The sequence below is a fragment of the Chiloscyllium punctatum genome, chromosome 33 (assembly GCF_047496795.1).
Source record: "Chiloscyllium punctatum isolate Juve2018m chromosome 33, sChiPun1.3, whole genome shotgun sequence".
Lineage (NCBI taxonomy): Eukaryota > Metazoa > Chordata > Chondrichthyes > Orectolobiformes > Hemiscylliidae > Chiloscyllium > Chiloscyllium punctatum.
The window spans coordinates 9,097,550-9,114,251 of NC_092771.1; the positions used below are offsets into that span (position 1 = coordinate 9,097,550).

The 16,702-nt window shown below is 49.1% G+C and overlaps 1 protein-coding gene across 1 annotated transcript in view; it reads left to right on the forward strand.

Annotated features, from left to right (window-relative positions):
- The window catches only part of igf1ra (insulin-like growth factor 1a receptor), a 234,291-nt gene that overhangs the window by 157,585 nt on the left and 60,004 nt on the right, over nucleotides 1–16,702 (forward strand). The window contains 7 exon segments of the mRNA XM_072552911.1: nucleotides 2,811–2,953; nucleotides 4,062–4,206; nucleotides 7,714–7,928; nucleotides 9,259–9,385; nucleotides 11,710–11,948; nucleotides 12,625–12,792; nucleotides 14,006–14,213. Of these exon segments, the coding sequence (XP_072409012.1) occupies nucleotides 2,811–2,953; nucleotides 4,062–4,206; nucleotides 7,714–7,928; nucleotides 9,259–9,385; nucleotides 11,710–11,948; nucleotides 12,625–12,792; nucleotides 14,006–14,213 (1,245 nt within the window).

Below are 16,702 nucleotides of genomic sequence, written 5' to 3' on the forward strand. Positions count from 1 at the left end.
AAAGTTAAATGTCACATGACACCAGGTTATAGCACAACAGGTTTATTTGGTAGCACGAGCTCTCGGAGCACTGCTCCTTCATCCGGTAGCTAGTGGGAGCAGCGTTCCGAAAGCCAGTAATTCCAAATAGACCTGTTGGGCTTTATACCTGGCATTGTGTGATCTTTAAAAATACTCAAACAGTCTGCTCCCACCACATTGAGGAGGAGAGTTTCAAAGAGAAGACCAGTGAGCCTGACGTCAGTGGTGGGCAAGTCATAGAGATGTACAGTATGGAACAGACCCTTCAGTCCAACCCGTCCATGCTGACCAGGTATCTCAACCCAATCTAGTCCCACCTGCCAGTAACCAGCCCATATCCCTCCAAACCCTTCCTATTCATATGCCCATCCAGATGCCTCTCAAATGTTGCAATTGTACCAGCCTCCATCACTTCCTCTGACAGCTCATTACATACATGCACCACCCTCTGCGTGAAAAATTGGCCTCAGAGGTCCCTTTTTATATCTTTCCCCTCTCACCCTAAACCTATGCTCTCTAGTTCTGGACTCCCCAACCCCAGGAAAAAGACTTTTGCCTATTTATCCTATCCATGCCCCTCATGATTTTGTAAACCTCTATAAGGTCACCCCTCAGCCTCCAACGCTCCAGAGAAAACAGCCCCAGCCTGTTCAGCCTCTCCCTGTAGCTCAAATCCTCCAACCCTGGCAACATCCTTGTAAATCTTTTCTGAACCCTTTCAAATTTCACAACATCCTTCCCATAGGATGGGAAGAATTGCACGCAATATTCCAACCGGGGCCCTAACCAATGTCCTGTACAGCCGCAACATGACCTCCCAACTCCTGTACTCAATACTCTGACCCATAAAGGAAAGCATACCAAATGCCGCCTTCACTATCCTATCCACCTGTGACTCCACTTTCAAGGAACTATGAGTCTGCACTCCAAGATCTTTGTTCAGCAACACTCCCTAGGACCTTACCATTAAGTGTATAAGTCCTGCTAAGATTTGCTTTCCCAAAAAGCAGCACCTCGCATTTATCCGAATTAAACTCCATCTGCCATTTCTCAGCCCATTGGCCCATCTGATCAAGATCCCATTGTAATCTGAGGTGACCCTCTTCGCTGTCCACTACACCTCCAGTTATGGTGTCATCTGCAAACTTACTAACTGTACCTCTTATGCTCGCATCCAAATCATTTATGTAAATGACAAAAAGTAGAGGGCCCAGCACCAATCCTTGTGGCACTCCACTGGTCACAGGCCTCCAGTCTGAAAAGCAACCCTCCACCACCACCCTCTGTCTTCTACCTTTGAGCCAGTTCTGTATCCAAATGGCTAGTTCTCCCTGTATTCCATGAGATCTAACCTTGCTAATCAGTCTCCCATAGGGAACCTTGTCAAACGCCTTACTGAAGTCCATATAGATCACATTTACTGCTCTGCCCTCATCAACCTTCTTTGTTACTTCTTCAAAAAATTCAGTCAGGTTTGTGAGACATGATTTCCCACACACAAAGCCGTGTTGACTATCCCGAATCAGTCCTTGCCTTTCCAAATACATGTACATCCTGTCCCTCAGGATTCCCTCCAACAACTTGCCCACCACCGAGGTCAGGCTCACTGGTCTATAGTTCCCTGGCTTGTCCTTACCGCCCTTCTTAAACAGTGGCACCACGTTAACCAACCTCCAGTTTTCGGGCACCTCACCTGTGACTATCAATGATACAAATATCTCTGCAAGGGGCCCAGCAATCACTTCCCTAATCAGGTCCTGTGGTTTTATCCACTTTTAACCGTTTCAAGACATCCAGCACTTCCTCCTCTGTAATATGGACTTGGAGGAAATCCTGAGGGACAGGATTTGCGTGTATTTGGAGAGGCCAGGCAGCTCCGTAACCCTGACTCTCATCCTGTTCAAGTTCATGTCCAGTTATATTCTGCACTTCAACCTAGTTGGAACTGACGTCCCCTCTGGTGAACCATGCTGAGGGCTGGGGTATCAGGAACTTTTTCACTTGGCTCCCACTTGCCGCACTGTGCTGGCAGTAAGGAGTTCCCGCACTGTACTGGTAGTGGTGATGAGTCTGATTGGCCAAAGATAAATAAGTTGCCAGAAGCAGGTGCAAAACTAATGATGCCCAGCTGCAAAATTCTAATCATGGCTGTCTCTTTCCCCCTTCTTCACTCATAGACGCACACACTTTCTCGCGCTCTCACTCTTCTCTCGCTCTCGCTCTCGCTCTCGCTCTCTCACCCTCCCTTAATCCCCTTCTCTCTCTCTGATCCTCCCCCCACCCCCGACACTCCCTGCATCTTTCCCTCTCTCTGACCCTCCCTCCATCCATCTCTCCCCCCCCTCTCTCTCTCTCTCTCTCTCTCTCTCTCTCTCTCTCTCTCTCTCTCTCTCTCTCTCTCTCTCTCTCTCTCTCTCTCTCTCTCTCTGACCCTCCATCCCCCCCCCTCTCTCTGACCCTCTCTCCATCCCCCCCCTCTCTCTGACCCTCTCTCCATCCCCCCTCTCTCTCTGACCCTCTCTCTGACCCTCCCTTCACCAACTCCCCTCTCCCCACTGTCTCCGAACTCTTCTCAACCAAAGAGAAGCTTGAACTAAACACTGCCATTCACCACCCCCCCACCCGCTCCTCCTCCTCCTCCTCCCCCTTTAATGGGTGGTAAGTGATGGTCCTCCCAGAGGTTGGTAATGAAAGGGCTGGTCTGTCTCCAAGGTGTGACCCGAACCCTGTTTGGCTGCTGTTATGGGAGTGGGTAACCCGGTGTCCTCTTTCTGCCTCCCTTTCTGCAGCATGTACTGCACTCCTTGTGATGGTCCCTGTCCCAGCGTCTGCTCAGTGAAGACGAAGACCATCGACTCTGTCACCGCAGCCCAGAACCTGCAAGGATGCACGGTCATCGACGGCAACTTGATCATCACAATCCGCAGGGGGAGTAAGTACACACCAACATGCTCCGAGGAGTTCGGTTCCTGAGGCACGCTCACTGCATCCCGCCCCCTTCACTTCCCTTGGTTCCTTCTTGGAAAGTCTCACTTTCAATTTGGGCTCTTGCTCATCGTCCGAATGGCTGTGTTGTCCATCTGTCCCACACTGACCATCAGAAAGCCTTGGCAGCTGAGCCCAGATCAGACTGTCTCCGGACCCAGCGTTCCAGCATCCCAGGTCCAGACTGACCTCTGGCTGTATTGGTTAGTTTGTTGCTGAGTTAGGGTCACTTCTGGAGTGTTAACGCCTGAGAATCACGCAAACACACGCACAGAGACCACCTCCCCCAGCCGGCCCAGTGCACACCTGCCTGAATTTGGGCCCCTGCACCTCTCTTTAAAGGTGTATCCGTTCATGTGATGTGGGTGGCAAGGCCAGGATATCTTGCCTGACCCTCATTACCCTTGAATGGAGAGGGGTCCTCAGCCATTTCAGAGGGTACTTAAGAGTCAACCACATTGTTGTGGGTCTGGAGCCACGTGTAGGCCAGACCAGGTAAGGGTGGCAGATTTCCTTCCCTTGCAAACATTTGGGATCTCAATGGGATTTCACTGCAGTGGGTAGTTATCACAGCCACTGTTACAGAGACAAGTTCTTTATTCTGCATTTAGTTTGTTGAGTTTAAATTCCATTAGCTGATGTGGTTAGGCTTGAACCCATGCTCTAATGGCGCTGTCCTGAGCCTCTGGGTGACCAGTGGAGTGATTTGACCATTACGCTGCCCCCACCCTCCCCGATCGGCGTGGCCACGGTGTGAGCCTGAGACAGATGGACGAGCGATGAGAAGTCTGATCCCCAACTGCCAACTCATTCTGTTTCTAAACTTACCTCCACGGTTTGCAGAAGCGATTTCACTGCTGCGTGGGGGTGCTCCGAATCGGGTTAATTTGGGACCCTTTTGAGCCTGGAGAGTTCTTCCCCTGACAGAAGCAATCTGTTACTCGGCTGCGATAGTCCGCCAGACACTCCAAATGTACAGAAACGTAGCTCGCCGTCGGTTTTGTGGCTGAAGGCCAGGGACTCTTAACTTCAATCTCTGCTTCCTGTTCCACCAGACAATATTGCAGCAGAGTTGGAGGCAAACCTGGGGCTGATAGAAACCATTTCGGGGTACGTGAAAATCCGCCATTCGTATGCCCTGGTCTCGCTTTCCTTCTTCAAGAGTCTGCGCTACATCAATGGCGAGGATCAGCTGGAAGGGTGAGTGCCTTACTGTGGGGGGGTGGTGGGGGGGTGGGGGGGGGGGGGAGGGGAGAGGGAGAAGAGAGAGATGCCTGCCCTCGCACAGTCTCAGCTGCACTGACTCTGACGAGCCCCCTTAAAACTAACAGCAACAACTCCTCTCCACGTCGCCCATTCCTCAGCCCTGAGCGTCCTCTTGAAATTCGCCCCACAGTTTGAGGAATTCTGGCCTCCCTCCTGTAGGGAAGATGTCGTGAAACGCGAAAGGGTTCGGCAAAGATTTACAAGGGTGTTGCCAGGGCTAGAGGGTTTAAGCTGTAGGGAGAGGCTGAACAGGCTGCGGCTGTTTTCTCTGGAGCATCGGAGGCTGAGGGGTGACCTGACAGAGGTTTATATAATCATGAGGGGCATGGATAGGGTAAATAGACAAGTCTTTTCACTGGGGTTGGGGAGTCCAAAACTAGAGGGCATTGGTTTAAGATGAGAGGGGAAAGATTTAAAAATGACCTAAGGGGTAACATTTTCATGCAGAGGATGGTACATGTATGGAAGTGGTGGAGGCTGGTACAATTACAGCAGTTAAAAGGCATCTGGATGGGTATATGAATGGGAAGGGTTTGGAAGGATTTGGGCCAGGTGTTGGAAGGTGGACTAGATTGGGTTGGGATATCTGTTCGGCATGGACGGGTTGGACCGAAGGGTTTGTTTCAGTGCCGTGTGACTCTTTAACTTTTAAGACTTAGTCAACATGTATCCCTCTAGCAATGTGACCGAAACTAATGTGATTTGATCAGACTATCACCTTGCATGCCATTGTAATGCAAATGGAGCTATCCAGTGCTCAACCTGTTTGGCACCTGAATGTTTTCATCTCATTTAGCAGTGAATTTTAATAACCACCATTGTAGTCTTAGCATAGCACTACTTGCTGCAGTGACCTTGACTGGGTCCCTAAGGTAACGCATGAACCATTCTCCAAAGCCCCCCGGCCAGTAGTTCCTCCGCCCTGAATGCCCTTTCGGTATTCACCTCCTAGTCATCATGGATCCCTCAAACATCTCACCCAATGATCGGTGGTTTGGTCATTTTATCACACTGCTGTGTGCAGACCTTTCCTCTCTGCAGCTTGGTGACTCTGTTTGTCAGTATACCTTCAGAATAATGCAGGGGTTATATTATGAGGAGGGTAGGGAAGAGGATCAGGAGTACGCCACTCGGCCCCTCTAGCCTGCCCTGCCATTCGAGCAGGTTTGCGGCTGAACTGTCATCTCAAAACCATTTTCCCGCTTTGGTGGGGGTTAATCTTTAGCAATCCCCCCCCCCCCCCCCCCCCCCCCCCCACCCATCGCCGGACAAATTGCACACACTACACCTGATACGCACTGAGTGTTGCAAATTAAGGAGCAATCTGATTGAGGTGTTTCTGATCATCGAAGGGTTTTGGCAATGGAGAGCGAAACTGGCTCCTCTATAAGGACACGGTGTGGGGTGAGGGAGGTTGGAAAGTGCGAGTCATGTCCCAGCTTGGAGCTGGGGCAGTCAGGGGTAATGGCATGGAGCAGTTTCTCCACACACTGGAGAAGCCTGGAACACTTCCATCCAAAAGGCTCTGCTGTTCAAGAAAAGAAATTGAATATTTCTCAACCCGAAAATAATGTTTTTTGTTTTGGCAAAGGTACTAAGTTCTTGAAGGTAGATGCAAATTAGGTGCGGGCCATTCTGCCCTCTGAACCTGTTCTGGCCTTCCGTAATATCATGGCTGATCAACTCCCAAGTTCTCTCGCCTCCCCCTCGAAAACATTCTGACTCCATTGTTTCTCAGGAGACGATCTACCTCAGCCTTATACTCGTTCAGTGACTGTCCCTCCACTGCTGTCAGCAGAAGAGATTTCTGAGGGCTCCGAACCTCTGGAGAGAATAGAATTGCCCCTCCTCTTCGCCTGAAGTACAAGACAGCTTGCCTTTGAACTATCCCCTCGTTCCAGTCTCTCCCACCAGGAGTAGCATGGAATAGATGCATCAGGGTACAAAGCCCAATTAAATAGCAGAACAGGTTTATGAGGGGCTGAATGGTCTCATTCAAAAGTAATCTATTGATTGGTAGAAGATTTCAAGAGAAGTTTTGATCATTATTAGATCAGCTCTGTTCTTATTGAATGGCGAAGCAGACTCATGGGCTGAATGTTCTCCCTCTGCTGCTGTGTCTTACAGAGCTGGATCTGGTACGATATAACTTCAAGATAACATTCAGAAAACACAAATAAAATTGCCTAGTAAAGCACAGGCACGGATAAGCAAATCAGAGCTGGGAATAGGTTAAATGCGGAGAAGTACAAATATTTCTGTAGCTTCGCAGAGCAGGGTGATTAAATGTCTCCTTTCTTTCCTCCCTAAAACTAACCTGTGTCCAAAATTAACGCACGGTTTTAGATGGTGAAAGCACTAATTGCTGAAGGGGTTGTTCTTTAAACTCGGAAGCAAACGAGGAACTTCGTACAGGGAGGCCTTTGACTTCAAGCAGTGGGGTCATGGGAAAGGTCACGTTGGACTGACTATCCATCCAGTTTGTTGTGAGTTGCTTGGTGTCATGTGTCTTACTGACACAGCCCAGTGGTCACAGAGCTATACTGGTCTGGGCGAGGAAACAAAACATGTGCTGGGAATAGCTCTTCGAGAAAGCCTTGTTAGAGTTTGTTTCACTATGTGATAGGAGACCACAGTCCATTCAAAGGTGTCCCCGCAGGGCTCTATAGAGTGATCCCCACCCCACACCGGCCCTTCCACTCTATTGCTTGAAGACCTGATGTGTTTGCAATAAACGTGGTGGACGTGCTCTCGGGTGTGTTTCCAGCCAGTTTTGGAGTGTTCCCCTCCTTTATAGAGTTATAGAGGAAGGGAACAGGCCCTTCAGTCCAACTCACCTGTGCCGACCAAGTTTCCCAAACTAAACTAGTCCCGCTTGCTTGCGTTTGGCCCATAGCCGGCTAAACCTTTCCTATTCATGTACCTGTCCAAATGCCTTCTAAATGCTGTAATTGTACCAGCCTCCTCCACTTTCTCTGGCAGCTCATTCCATACACGCACCACCCTCTGTGTGGAAAAAGTTGCCCCTCCCTCAGCGCTGACCCTCCGACAGTGTGGTGCTCCCATGGTTCTGACTCTGGAGTGTCAGCCTGGACTTTGTGCTCAAGTCTCTGGAGTGAGCTCTCGAACCTTGCTGAACCCTAGATGACCCCATAGCTGAACACTGTTGGAGGCTGCTGATTCAGGACTATCTTCATCCCCAATGTATGTAACACGACATGGTACAGAGCTCCCAAAATGTTACCATCAGGCTGATTGGTAAGTGGCTGGTATATAGACACTGCTGCCTAGAAGGTGACTCCTTTACAATACATTGTTGAGTGCAGAGAGAACACTTCTGTGTCTAAATATTCCTGCATCTTTGCTGCACTCTTTAACACAGCTCCCTTTCCAAATGGGCATGTGTTTTACTCACCAGCTTTGTCTTGTTGAAACGAGCAGGAACTATTCTTTCTACGTGTTGGACAACCAGAACCTTCAGCAGCTGTGGGACTGGAGCCGTCACAACCTCACCATCAAGCAGGGGAAAATCTACTTCGCCTTCAACCCCAAGCTCTGCGTATCTGAGATTTACCGCATGGTGGAGGTGGCTGGTGTCAAAGGGCGACAGGGCAGTGCAGATATGGAGCAGAGGACTAATGGAGACAGAGCGTCCTGTGAGTTCACTGGAGCTGGCTACTGACTCGAAGGGTGCGGTGGGGGTGGTCGCTGGGTGGGTTGGGGGCTGCTACAGCCAAACTCCCTTCTCCCACTTTATGTGAAGGTGTTGCTCTCAGTTATTCTCCTCCTTTAAGAGTCTACGCATTTCTTTTGTCTGTTAGCCCAGTGGCAAATGTTAGGAGATCCTGAACATTGGACTGTAAATGTGGACAGAGACCCCCCTCCCACCCCCAGAACAAGGGATACTGGGCACAGTTGTGGGCCAGCGGATGGTGTGGACTGGTTTTCTGGTTAATCTGCTTCAATTCCACAATGAGAATCAAAGATACTGCCCCAAAGTTTTGTGTCTGTAACCTCCTCTTTGTTTTTCTGTGCCTGAGAGAGGGAACACTAGAAGATTATGTTGGTAGAGTGAGGTCTGTTTGAGAGATTATTTCAGTCGCTTGGACCAAGTGTGGGGGAGTTGATGATCTCATGGTATTATCATCTCTAGATTCTTAATTCAGAGACCCAGATAATGTGGGGACCTGGGTTCAAATCCCACCACAGTAGATGGTGGAATTTGAATTCAATAAAAGTTTCTTGAATTACGAGTCCAGTGATGACCTTGAAACCATTGTCAGATAAACCCATCTGGATCACTCATCCCCTTTAGGGAAGGAAGCTGAAGTGTATACCCAGTCTGGCCTACATGTGACTCCAGACCCACAGCAATGTGGTTGACTCTGAAGTTCTCTCTGGTCAATTGGGGATGGGCAATAAATATGGGCTGAGCTAACGATGCCCATAAATGCTTGAATGATTAAAAAGAAAATATAATTTCACTGGGGAACAGAACTCCTTGTTATTACAGTTTGTATTGGTCCATGATAGGGAGGGGATGTCAGAGAGCTGGATCAGAGGTCAAAGTTTTCCTCTGATCCATGATCCCCTGATTAATTTGCCTCTACCCCAGCGCCCACTCACCCCCCCCCCCCAAACGGGCAGGTTCAGGAAACTGTTTCATTGAGGAGGAGAGGTCCTTTAATTATGAAAAATGCAAGTGACAGTGCAATTTCATATTTACCGACCCTAAACTGTAGCAAGCAGGAAGAGGCCATTTAAGCCAATCATAGCCATATCCATTCTTGATGAAGCAATTCAGTTAGTCTTGTTCTCTCTCCTGCACATGCAGTTAGTTTAGTTTGGTTCCGCTTTGGACCTAGTTAGTGAAACTACTTCTGCAAGCTTTATTGACAGTGGATTCTAGAAATTTCTATACGATTGCAGGACATTGGTGCAAGTTGTCATTCACAAACTTATCTTTGTTTTGTTTTTGTTATCTAGGTGAAAGTCACATCTTGAAGTTCACGGCCAATTCCACAGCAAAGAACAGGATACTACTGAAATGGGAGCGATATCGGCCTCCAGATTACAGAGACCTCATCAGCTTTATTGTCTACTACAAGGAGGCGTAAGTCTCTGGTTATTGGCTACGGCTGCACGTATGTGTTTGATGTCAAAGCTGGGCTTGGCAGGTGATGCAGTGCTTAGTCATTCAGTCAGGCAGGTCTTTAACACAGAAAAAAGCCCTTCAGCTCGTTGAGTCTGTGCTGGTCGGAAACAACCCCGCAACTATTCCAATCCCATTTTCCGGAATTTAGCCTGTAGCCTTGGCATCTTAAACGTGCACGGCTCTGGTCTTCTACTGTCCAGACACAAAGTTTGGAAGAAAATTGAGGGGTAATTCCCACATTGTGTTTGATAAGTGTTGTCACGTTTGAGCTTCTGAGAGGGTGGAGGTGCTGTGTTGTGGGCGGGGGAGACCGGGGGGATGGGGGTAGAGATGGATTCCTCCCCAGTGGTCTGAATGGGTGCAACTCCAGCAACACTCGTGAAATGAAACTGGTCAGCATCCGGGGTAAAGCAGCCCATTGATCCCATCAGCTCCCCACCCCCACCCCCACCCCCACCCCTACCCCACAGCGGGGTGCAGCATGACACACTACAGCCACACATTGCACTGTCTTCACCAACCCTGAGACTTCGGGTCATAGAGGTACACAGCACAGAAACACTCCCTTCGGCCTGACTCATCCATACCTGCTAGGATTTCTGAACCAAACTAGTCCCACTTGCTTGTGTTTGGCCCATATCCCTCTAAACCTTTCCTATCTATGTACCTGTCCAAATGTCTGTTGGATATTGTAACTTTACTCACCTCTACTACTTCCTCCAGCAGCTCATTCCATACACGTGCTATCCTCTGTGTGAAAAAGGTGCCCCTTAGGTCCCTTTTATGTCTTTCCCCTCTCACTTTAAGCTTGTGCCCTCTAGTTTTGGACTGTCCTCCCCTGGGGGCAAGACCTTGTCTATTTACCCTATCCATGCCCCTCATGATTTTATAAACCTTGATAAGGTCACCCCTCAGCTGCCAATGCTCCAGGGAAAAAATATCCCAGCCTATTTAGCCTGTCCCTATAACTCAATCCCTCCAGTCTTGGTACAGAGGAACCTCGATTATTCGAATATTGGATTATCCGAAGGGGATCTCAAGGTCCCGATAGAAACGTTACATCAAAGAGCTGTTTCAACCCTGATTGCGTCTTTTGTTTACAGGTACAATGATTAAAAACAAGCTCGGCTCACTGCGATGCTGCCGAGAACAGTCCTGGACAGTCTAGGCACTGTGTCTAAATGACTGACCTCCCACCCTCCGCACAGACACGCACACGCAACACACTCGGGGTTGGGGGTCCAGGTGCCCCGTGCACAGTGTGCTGCTGACTAGTCTCCTGAACTGGGAGCAGACTTCACAGAAAACTCCGAGCCCCAAAGGAAATCAATTAATCGAATAATGAATTATCCGAACAAAATAGTGCCCACCCATCTCATTCAGATAATCGAGGTTCCTCTGTAAATCTGTTTTGCACCTTTTCTAGTTTAATAGCAATCTTGCTATAGCAGGGCAACCACAATTGTATGCGGCACTCCAAGGACAAGGGCAGCAGATACAGCGGAACACCACATCCTTCCTGTCGTGTGAGCCACTTATCACGCTGACTTGGAAATGTATTGACCCTTCCTGAAACAGCTCCTTTCTTAACAGCATTGACTTGATCAACACTGGATGGAGGACAGCGGTTCAAGGAGGTGGCTTGATGAAGACTGTTAGGGATCGGCAGTAAGCGGTGGCCTAGTCAATGACTCTTCCATCCCGTGAAAAAATAAAATCAGTTCCCAGCCGTTGTGAACCATTCCCTCTCCATTTAAGCCAATATCCCTTCCCCAGCTCAGGCAAGTGGTCGTAACTTATGTGACAGCGGCCATTCCACTATGAAAGGCTTCACGGTGAGAGCATCTCCTTCCTTGAACGATTTCCAAGCACGTTTCCAATCTCGGCAACATCCTTGTCGATCTTTTCTGAACCCTTTCAATTTTAATGGCATCTTTCCTATAGCAGGGAGACCAGAATTGAATGCAGTATTCCAAAAGTGGCTTCACCAGTGACCTGTACGATGTACTGACTTCCAGTCGAAGTCAATGGAAGATGAACAGAAGTGAGACATCTTGGTGCTTGCTATGTCCCTGTCCTGGAGAGCCAAGGGCGCCAACATTTAGAGCAGCAGACTGTCTATCTACAGGGCACTTGTAATGTGTGACTTACCCTGTAACCTTGGACCTGCTAATGGAATTCAGGAAGAAAAAAGCAGCAAAGATATGGTGGGATCTTGGCTATGTTTCATTAATGCATGTTCTCTGTGTGATAATTCCATTTATGTTTCCTTTCCCCTCAAGACCCTTTCAAAATTTGACAGAGTATGATGGCCAGGACGCGTGTGGCTCCAACAGCTGGAGCATGGTTGATGTTGACCTTCCCCAGAGCAAGACCCAAGAGCCTGGGGTGTATTTGACAAATCTGAAGCCCTGGACTCAGTACGCCATTTTTGTGAAGGCAATCACACTCGCCACCTCAGAAGATGGCCGCAACCATGGGGCAAAGAGTGAGATCATCTACATGAAGACAAATGCCTCAGGTACCAGTCTTTGGGTCATATACCTGCAATCTCCTCCAAATAAGCTTCACCATTTACCCCTCTGAGAGTCCTGGTTGTCGTTGTAGACAGGTTGTGGTTCTAGAAGACGGACAGCACAAACGGCTATCTCGCCATGTTGGAAATTGTTGAATTGAATTGAATGAAGTTAGGAACCTGTGGAGAAAAGGCAGGGTCTGAATTTTGTAACGGAGCCCAGTGGGTTGCATTGGTTCCAAATTACAAAGACAGGCCCTTCAGCCCAACTGGGCTGTGCTGGTCTTCGTGCACCATGTGGGCCTCCGTGGTTCTGCGATGTCCTTCAGGGAAGTGAACCCTATCCACCCACACCATGGCTGACCTACGGGTGCCCCTTGTTTGTACAGCGTAGTGTGACAAGCGCACAGCTCCCTCAGATTGTGAGAAGGTCAGTAAGACTTCAGGGTGGGCGATATGTAGAACGCCACGCAGCTCCCAGGGAAATCATAGAGCTGGGTTCCAGTCCGACCTCTCTGGAGCGGTGTCATAACATCTCTGAACTGTTGATTTGAAAAAAAGACAATCTAGAAAGGAGAACTGGGTGGCAATAATGTACCTCAATCACCTCTGGCCTAGTACCACCAGGCAGTGGTGACAGTGTCTAATGGTATTCTAATGATTTTCTTTTCTGTCACCCCAGTGCCTTCAGTCCCCCTCGATGTGCTGTCTATGTCTAACTCCTCATCTCAGCTGGTCGTAAGGTGGAAGCCCCCTGCCTTTTCAAATGGTAACATCACCTACTACCTGGTGCGTTGGCAGCAGCAGCCAGAGGACACAGAGCTCTATAAGCATGACTACTGCCACAAAGGTAACTGAGCCCAAGGGGAGGGAGGGCAGGAGGGACACACTGGGCTCGCTGGTGGCAGCTTCACATTGCAAAGGATACTGAGTCAGGGAGAAAGTCAGGGAAAGTTTCACAACATTGCAGGTCTGTACTGGCTCTCCGATAGTGCTATCTCACCCCAGTGCCATTTTCCAGATCTTTTTCTTTTTAACATCATTAACTGTTTCCGTTTTAACGTCTTGGATCTGCTTCTCTGCTCGAATATGTAATGAGATTTCTCCCGACCTCTGTCTGTGCTCCTTCAATACCAATTTGGAATCTCTGTCTTCTGACAGTCACTCAGTGACCAGTGCAGTTGGTTTCTGTTCTGTTTGCTTAATCAGAATCTTGAGAGGTTTTTTTATCCTCGATTTTCTCATGACATTTTTTTGCTGAGGAACAGAGAGCCAGTGCGGCAGTGGGAGTGTCACTGGACAGGTAACCCAGAGAGCCAGGTTCATGTCCTGGGAACCAGGCCTCAATGAATAAATCTGAAATCTAAAGGTAGTTTCATCAATGGCGCCCATAGACCTACCAGACACTCATTCGTGAGAGGTGGTAGTTTAACCTGAGTCACTGCACCTCAGGCAAGGGGGAAGATTGAGAAGAAGAGTCCTTCATGATAAACCTCAGCTGGAGTGGGAATTGAATGCTCGCTGTTGGACCCTCTAAAACAAACCAGCTGACTAACCAACTGAGCAAACCAACCCCCCTGTGGTGACCGTGAAGCTATCATCGATTGTTCACTAAAGTCCTTGATTGCAGGGGAATCTGCCATCCTTACTGGGTCTGGCCAAAGGTGACTCCAGCGATGAGGTTGACCTTTAACTACAAGTTGCTCAGTTTGAGGGCAGTTAGGGCTGCCCCTTACCAGTGATGCTCACATCCTGTGAAAGAAGTTTTAAAAAATTCTGATTTTTGTTTTTGCTCATTTGTGGTGGGGTGGGCATCACTGGCTGGTCTAGCATTGATTGCTTGTCCCTAATAGCCCTGGAGAAGGTGGTGGGAGCTGTCTCCTTGAGCTGGTGTAGGTAGACCCATTAGGAAGGGTATGGGTTTCCACGGAAAGGCATTGAAAGACTCCAGAGTCCGGCAGAAGGAAAGTTAAAGGAGGGCGGTGAAGTTTGTTTGCTTGAAGTGTCTGATGTTCCAGCACAGTGTGAACGGCTCTCTCTCTACAGCTACCATTTTCTTCCAGGTATGAAGCTGCCCACCAGAATCTCAGCAACTGGGGCCATCGATTTGGAGGGGGAGGGCGATGCCGACTCCAAGCAGTCTGGGAAAACTGAGCACGGGCAGTGCTGTACCTGTCCGAAATCCCCAGATGAGCTGAAGGCAGAGGCAGAGGAAGTCATGTTTCAGAAGTCATTTGAGAACTTCCTGCACAACTCCATCTTCATGCCGAGGTAAGTTGTCCGCGCCTGGGTAACAAGCCCCGTGTTCAGTGATCCTTCAGACTCCTTTCCCACGTCGCGGTAAACAGTTCCAGTACAGGATTTGGGGAAGAGGGGAGGCAGATGGCTTAGTGGTATTATTGCTGGACTGTTAACCCAGACACCCTCTGGGGACCCAGGTTCGAATCCCCCCCCCATGTCAGGTAGTGGAGTTTGAATTCAATTTGAAAAATCTGAAATTAGCAGTCTAATCATAGAATCCCTATAGTGTGGAAATAGGCCCTTTGGCCCAACAAGTCCACACTGACCCTCCAAAGAGTAACCCACCCAGATTCATTCCCCTGCCCTATTACTCTACATTTACCCCTGACTAACGCACCTAAACTACACATCTCTGAACACAATGGACAATTTAGTATGACCAGTTCACCGGACCTACACATCTTTGGACTGTGGGAGGAAACCAGAGCACCCGGAGGAAACCCACGCAGACACTGGGAGAACGTGCAAACTCCACACAGACAGCTGCCAGAGGGTGGAATCGAACCTGGGTCCCTGGCGCTGTGAGGCAGCCGTGCTAACCACTGAGCCACCATCTAATGATGACCATGAAACCATTGTCGATGGTTGGGAAAACCCATCTGTTTCACTCATGCCCTTTAGGGAAGGAAACAGCCATCCTTACCTGGTCTGGCCTATGTGTGACTCCAGACCTACAGCAATGGGCAATTAGGGATGGGCAATAAATGCTGGCTTAGACAGTGATGCCCTCATGCTGTGAATGAATAAAGAAAGAAAAATATCCTGAGGTTTCAGTGCAAGGAAATGAGAGAATTTCACAGAAAGTCTCCCCATTGGTCAAGATGTGTTAACTCTGTGGATGGAAGAAGTAGCTCACATCGGGAGCTTGACTTGGCAAGTTGGGAAATAAAGACCCTATCCCTGAGCCATCTGGGAGAGGGCTGGTGGGGATGGGGTGGTGGTGATGTCGGGGAGCAGTCCAGAGTACATGTGTTTCTGAAGCTGTTTTCCTGCAGCTAGCCTGGTCATGTCACCTGGGCACAGAGTCCCACAGGTCGCTGTGCAGTGGGTTGTGGGAGCTCAGTCCTGGTTGTCAGGTTTGAGACCTTGTGTGCATTTATTCGGGGCTAATCTTTAAGGAAATGTGGATGAGTGTCTCTCAGGAAAAGAATGCACTCACTACAACGTACTGACCAAGGCAAAAACCGACTTAACTGCAGATGCTGTCAATCAGAAACAAAAGTCGAATTTGCTGGAAAAGCTCAGCAGGTCTGGCAACATGTGTGGAGAGAAATCAGAGTTAACGTTTTTGGTCCAGTGACCCTTCCTCGGAACGCAGAGCTCTGATGAAGGGTCACTCAACCCAAAAGGTTAACTCTCATTTCACTTCACAGATGCTGCCAGACCTGCTGAGCTTTTCCAGCAGTTTCTGTCTTTGTTGTTGATAATGCCCAAGTCGACGATTTGGGATCTGGAGACATGTTAAGTCTCGTCTTTACGACAATTCTCAGTTTGTTCTCCGACTGCTCTCTGCTCCTGTACCCTGCTGCTAACATTGACACAGACTCTCACTTCTGTCTTAGCCAAGGATATTAGGTACCAGGCAGCGCAAACCTTCACCTTAATGATTCACAAGTGTTCACGGTTGAGTGAGTGACTGCTCAGCAGCTCCTGAACCTGTTGGCGCTGAGGATACTTCGTGCTGGCTCAGTCCTGGAAACTTAACAGACGAGTTAAAGCTGAGCTTTTCAGAAGCAGGATGTGACAGAGAGATTCTGTGAGAGGGAGAGAGAGAGAGACAGACAGATCCTGTGTGAGAGGGAGAGAGAGAGATGGACAGATCCTGTATGAGAGGGAGGGAGAGAGAGAGAGAGAGAGACAGACAGATCCTGTGTGAGAGGGAGAGAGAGAGACGGACAGATCCTGTATGAGAGGGAGGGAGAGAGAGAGACGGACAGATCCTGTAGGAGAGAGAGAGAGAGACGGACAGGTCCTGTATGAGAGGGAGAGAGAGAGAGACGGACAGATCCTGTATGAGAGGGAGGGAGAGAGAGAGACAGACAGATCCTGTGTGAGAGGGAGAGAGAGAGATGGACAGATCCTGTATGAGAGGGAGAGAGAGAGAGAGAGAGACGGACCGATCCTGTATGAGAGGGAGGGAGAGAGAGAGACGGACAGATCCTGTATGAGAGGGAGAGAGAGAGAGAGAGACGGACAGATCCTGTATGAGAGAGAGAGAGACGGACAGATCCTGTATGAGAGAGAGAGAGACGGACAGATCCTGTATGAGAGAGAGAGAGACGGACAGATCCTGTATGAGAGAGAGAGAGAGAGAGAGAGAGAGAGAGAGAGAGAGAGACGGACAGATCCTGTATGAGAGGGAGGGAGAGAGAGAGACGGACAGATCCTGTATGAGAGGGAGAGAGAGAGAGAGAGAGACGGACAGATCCTGTATGAGAGAGAGAGAGACGGACAGATCC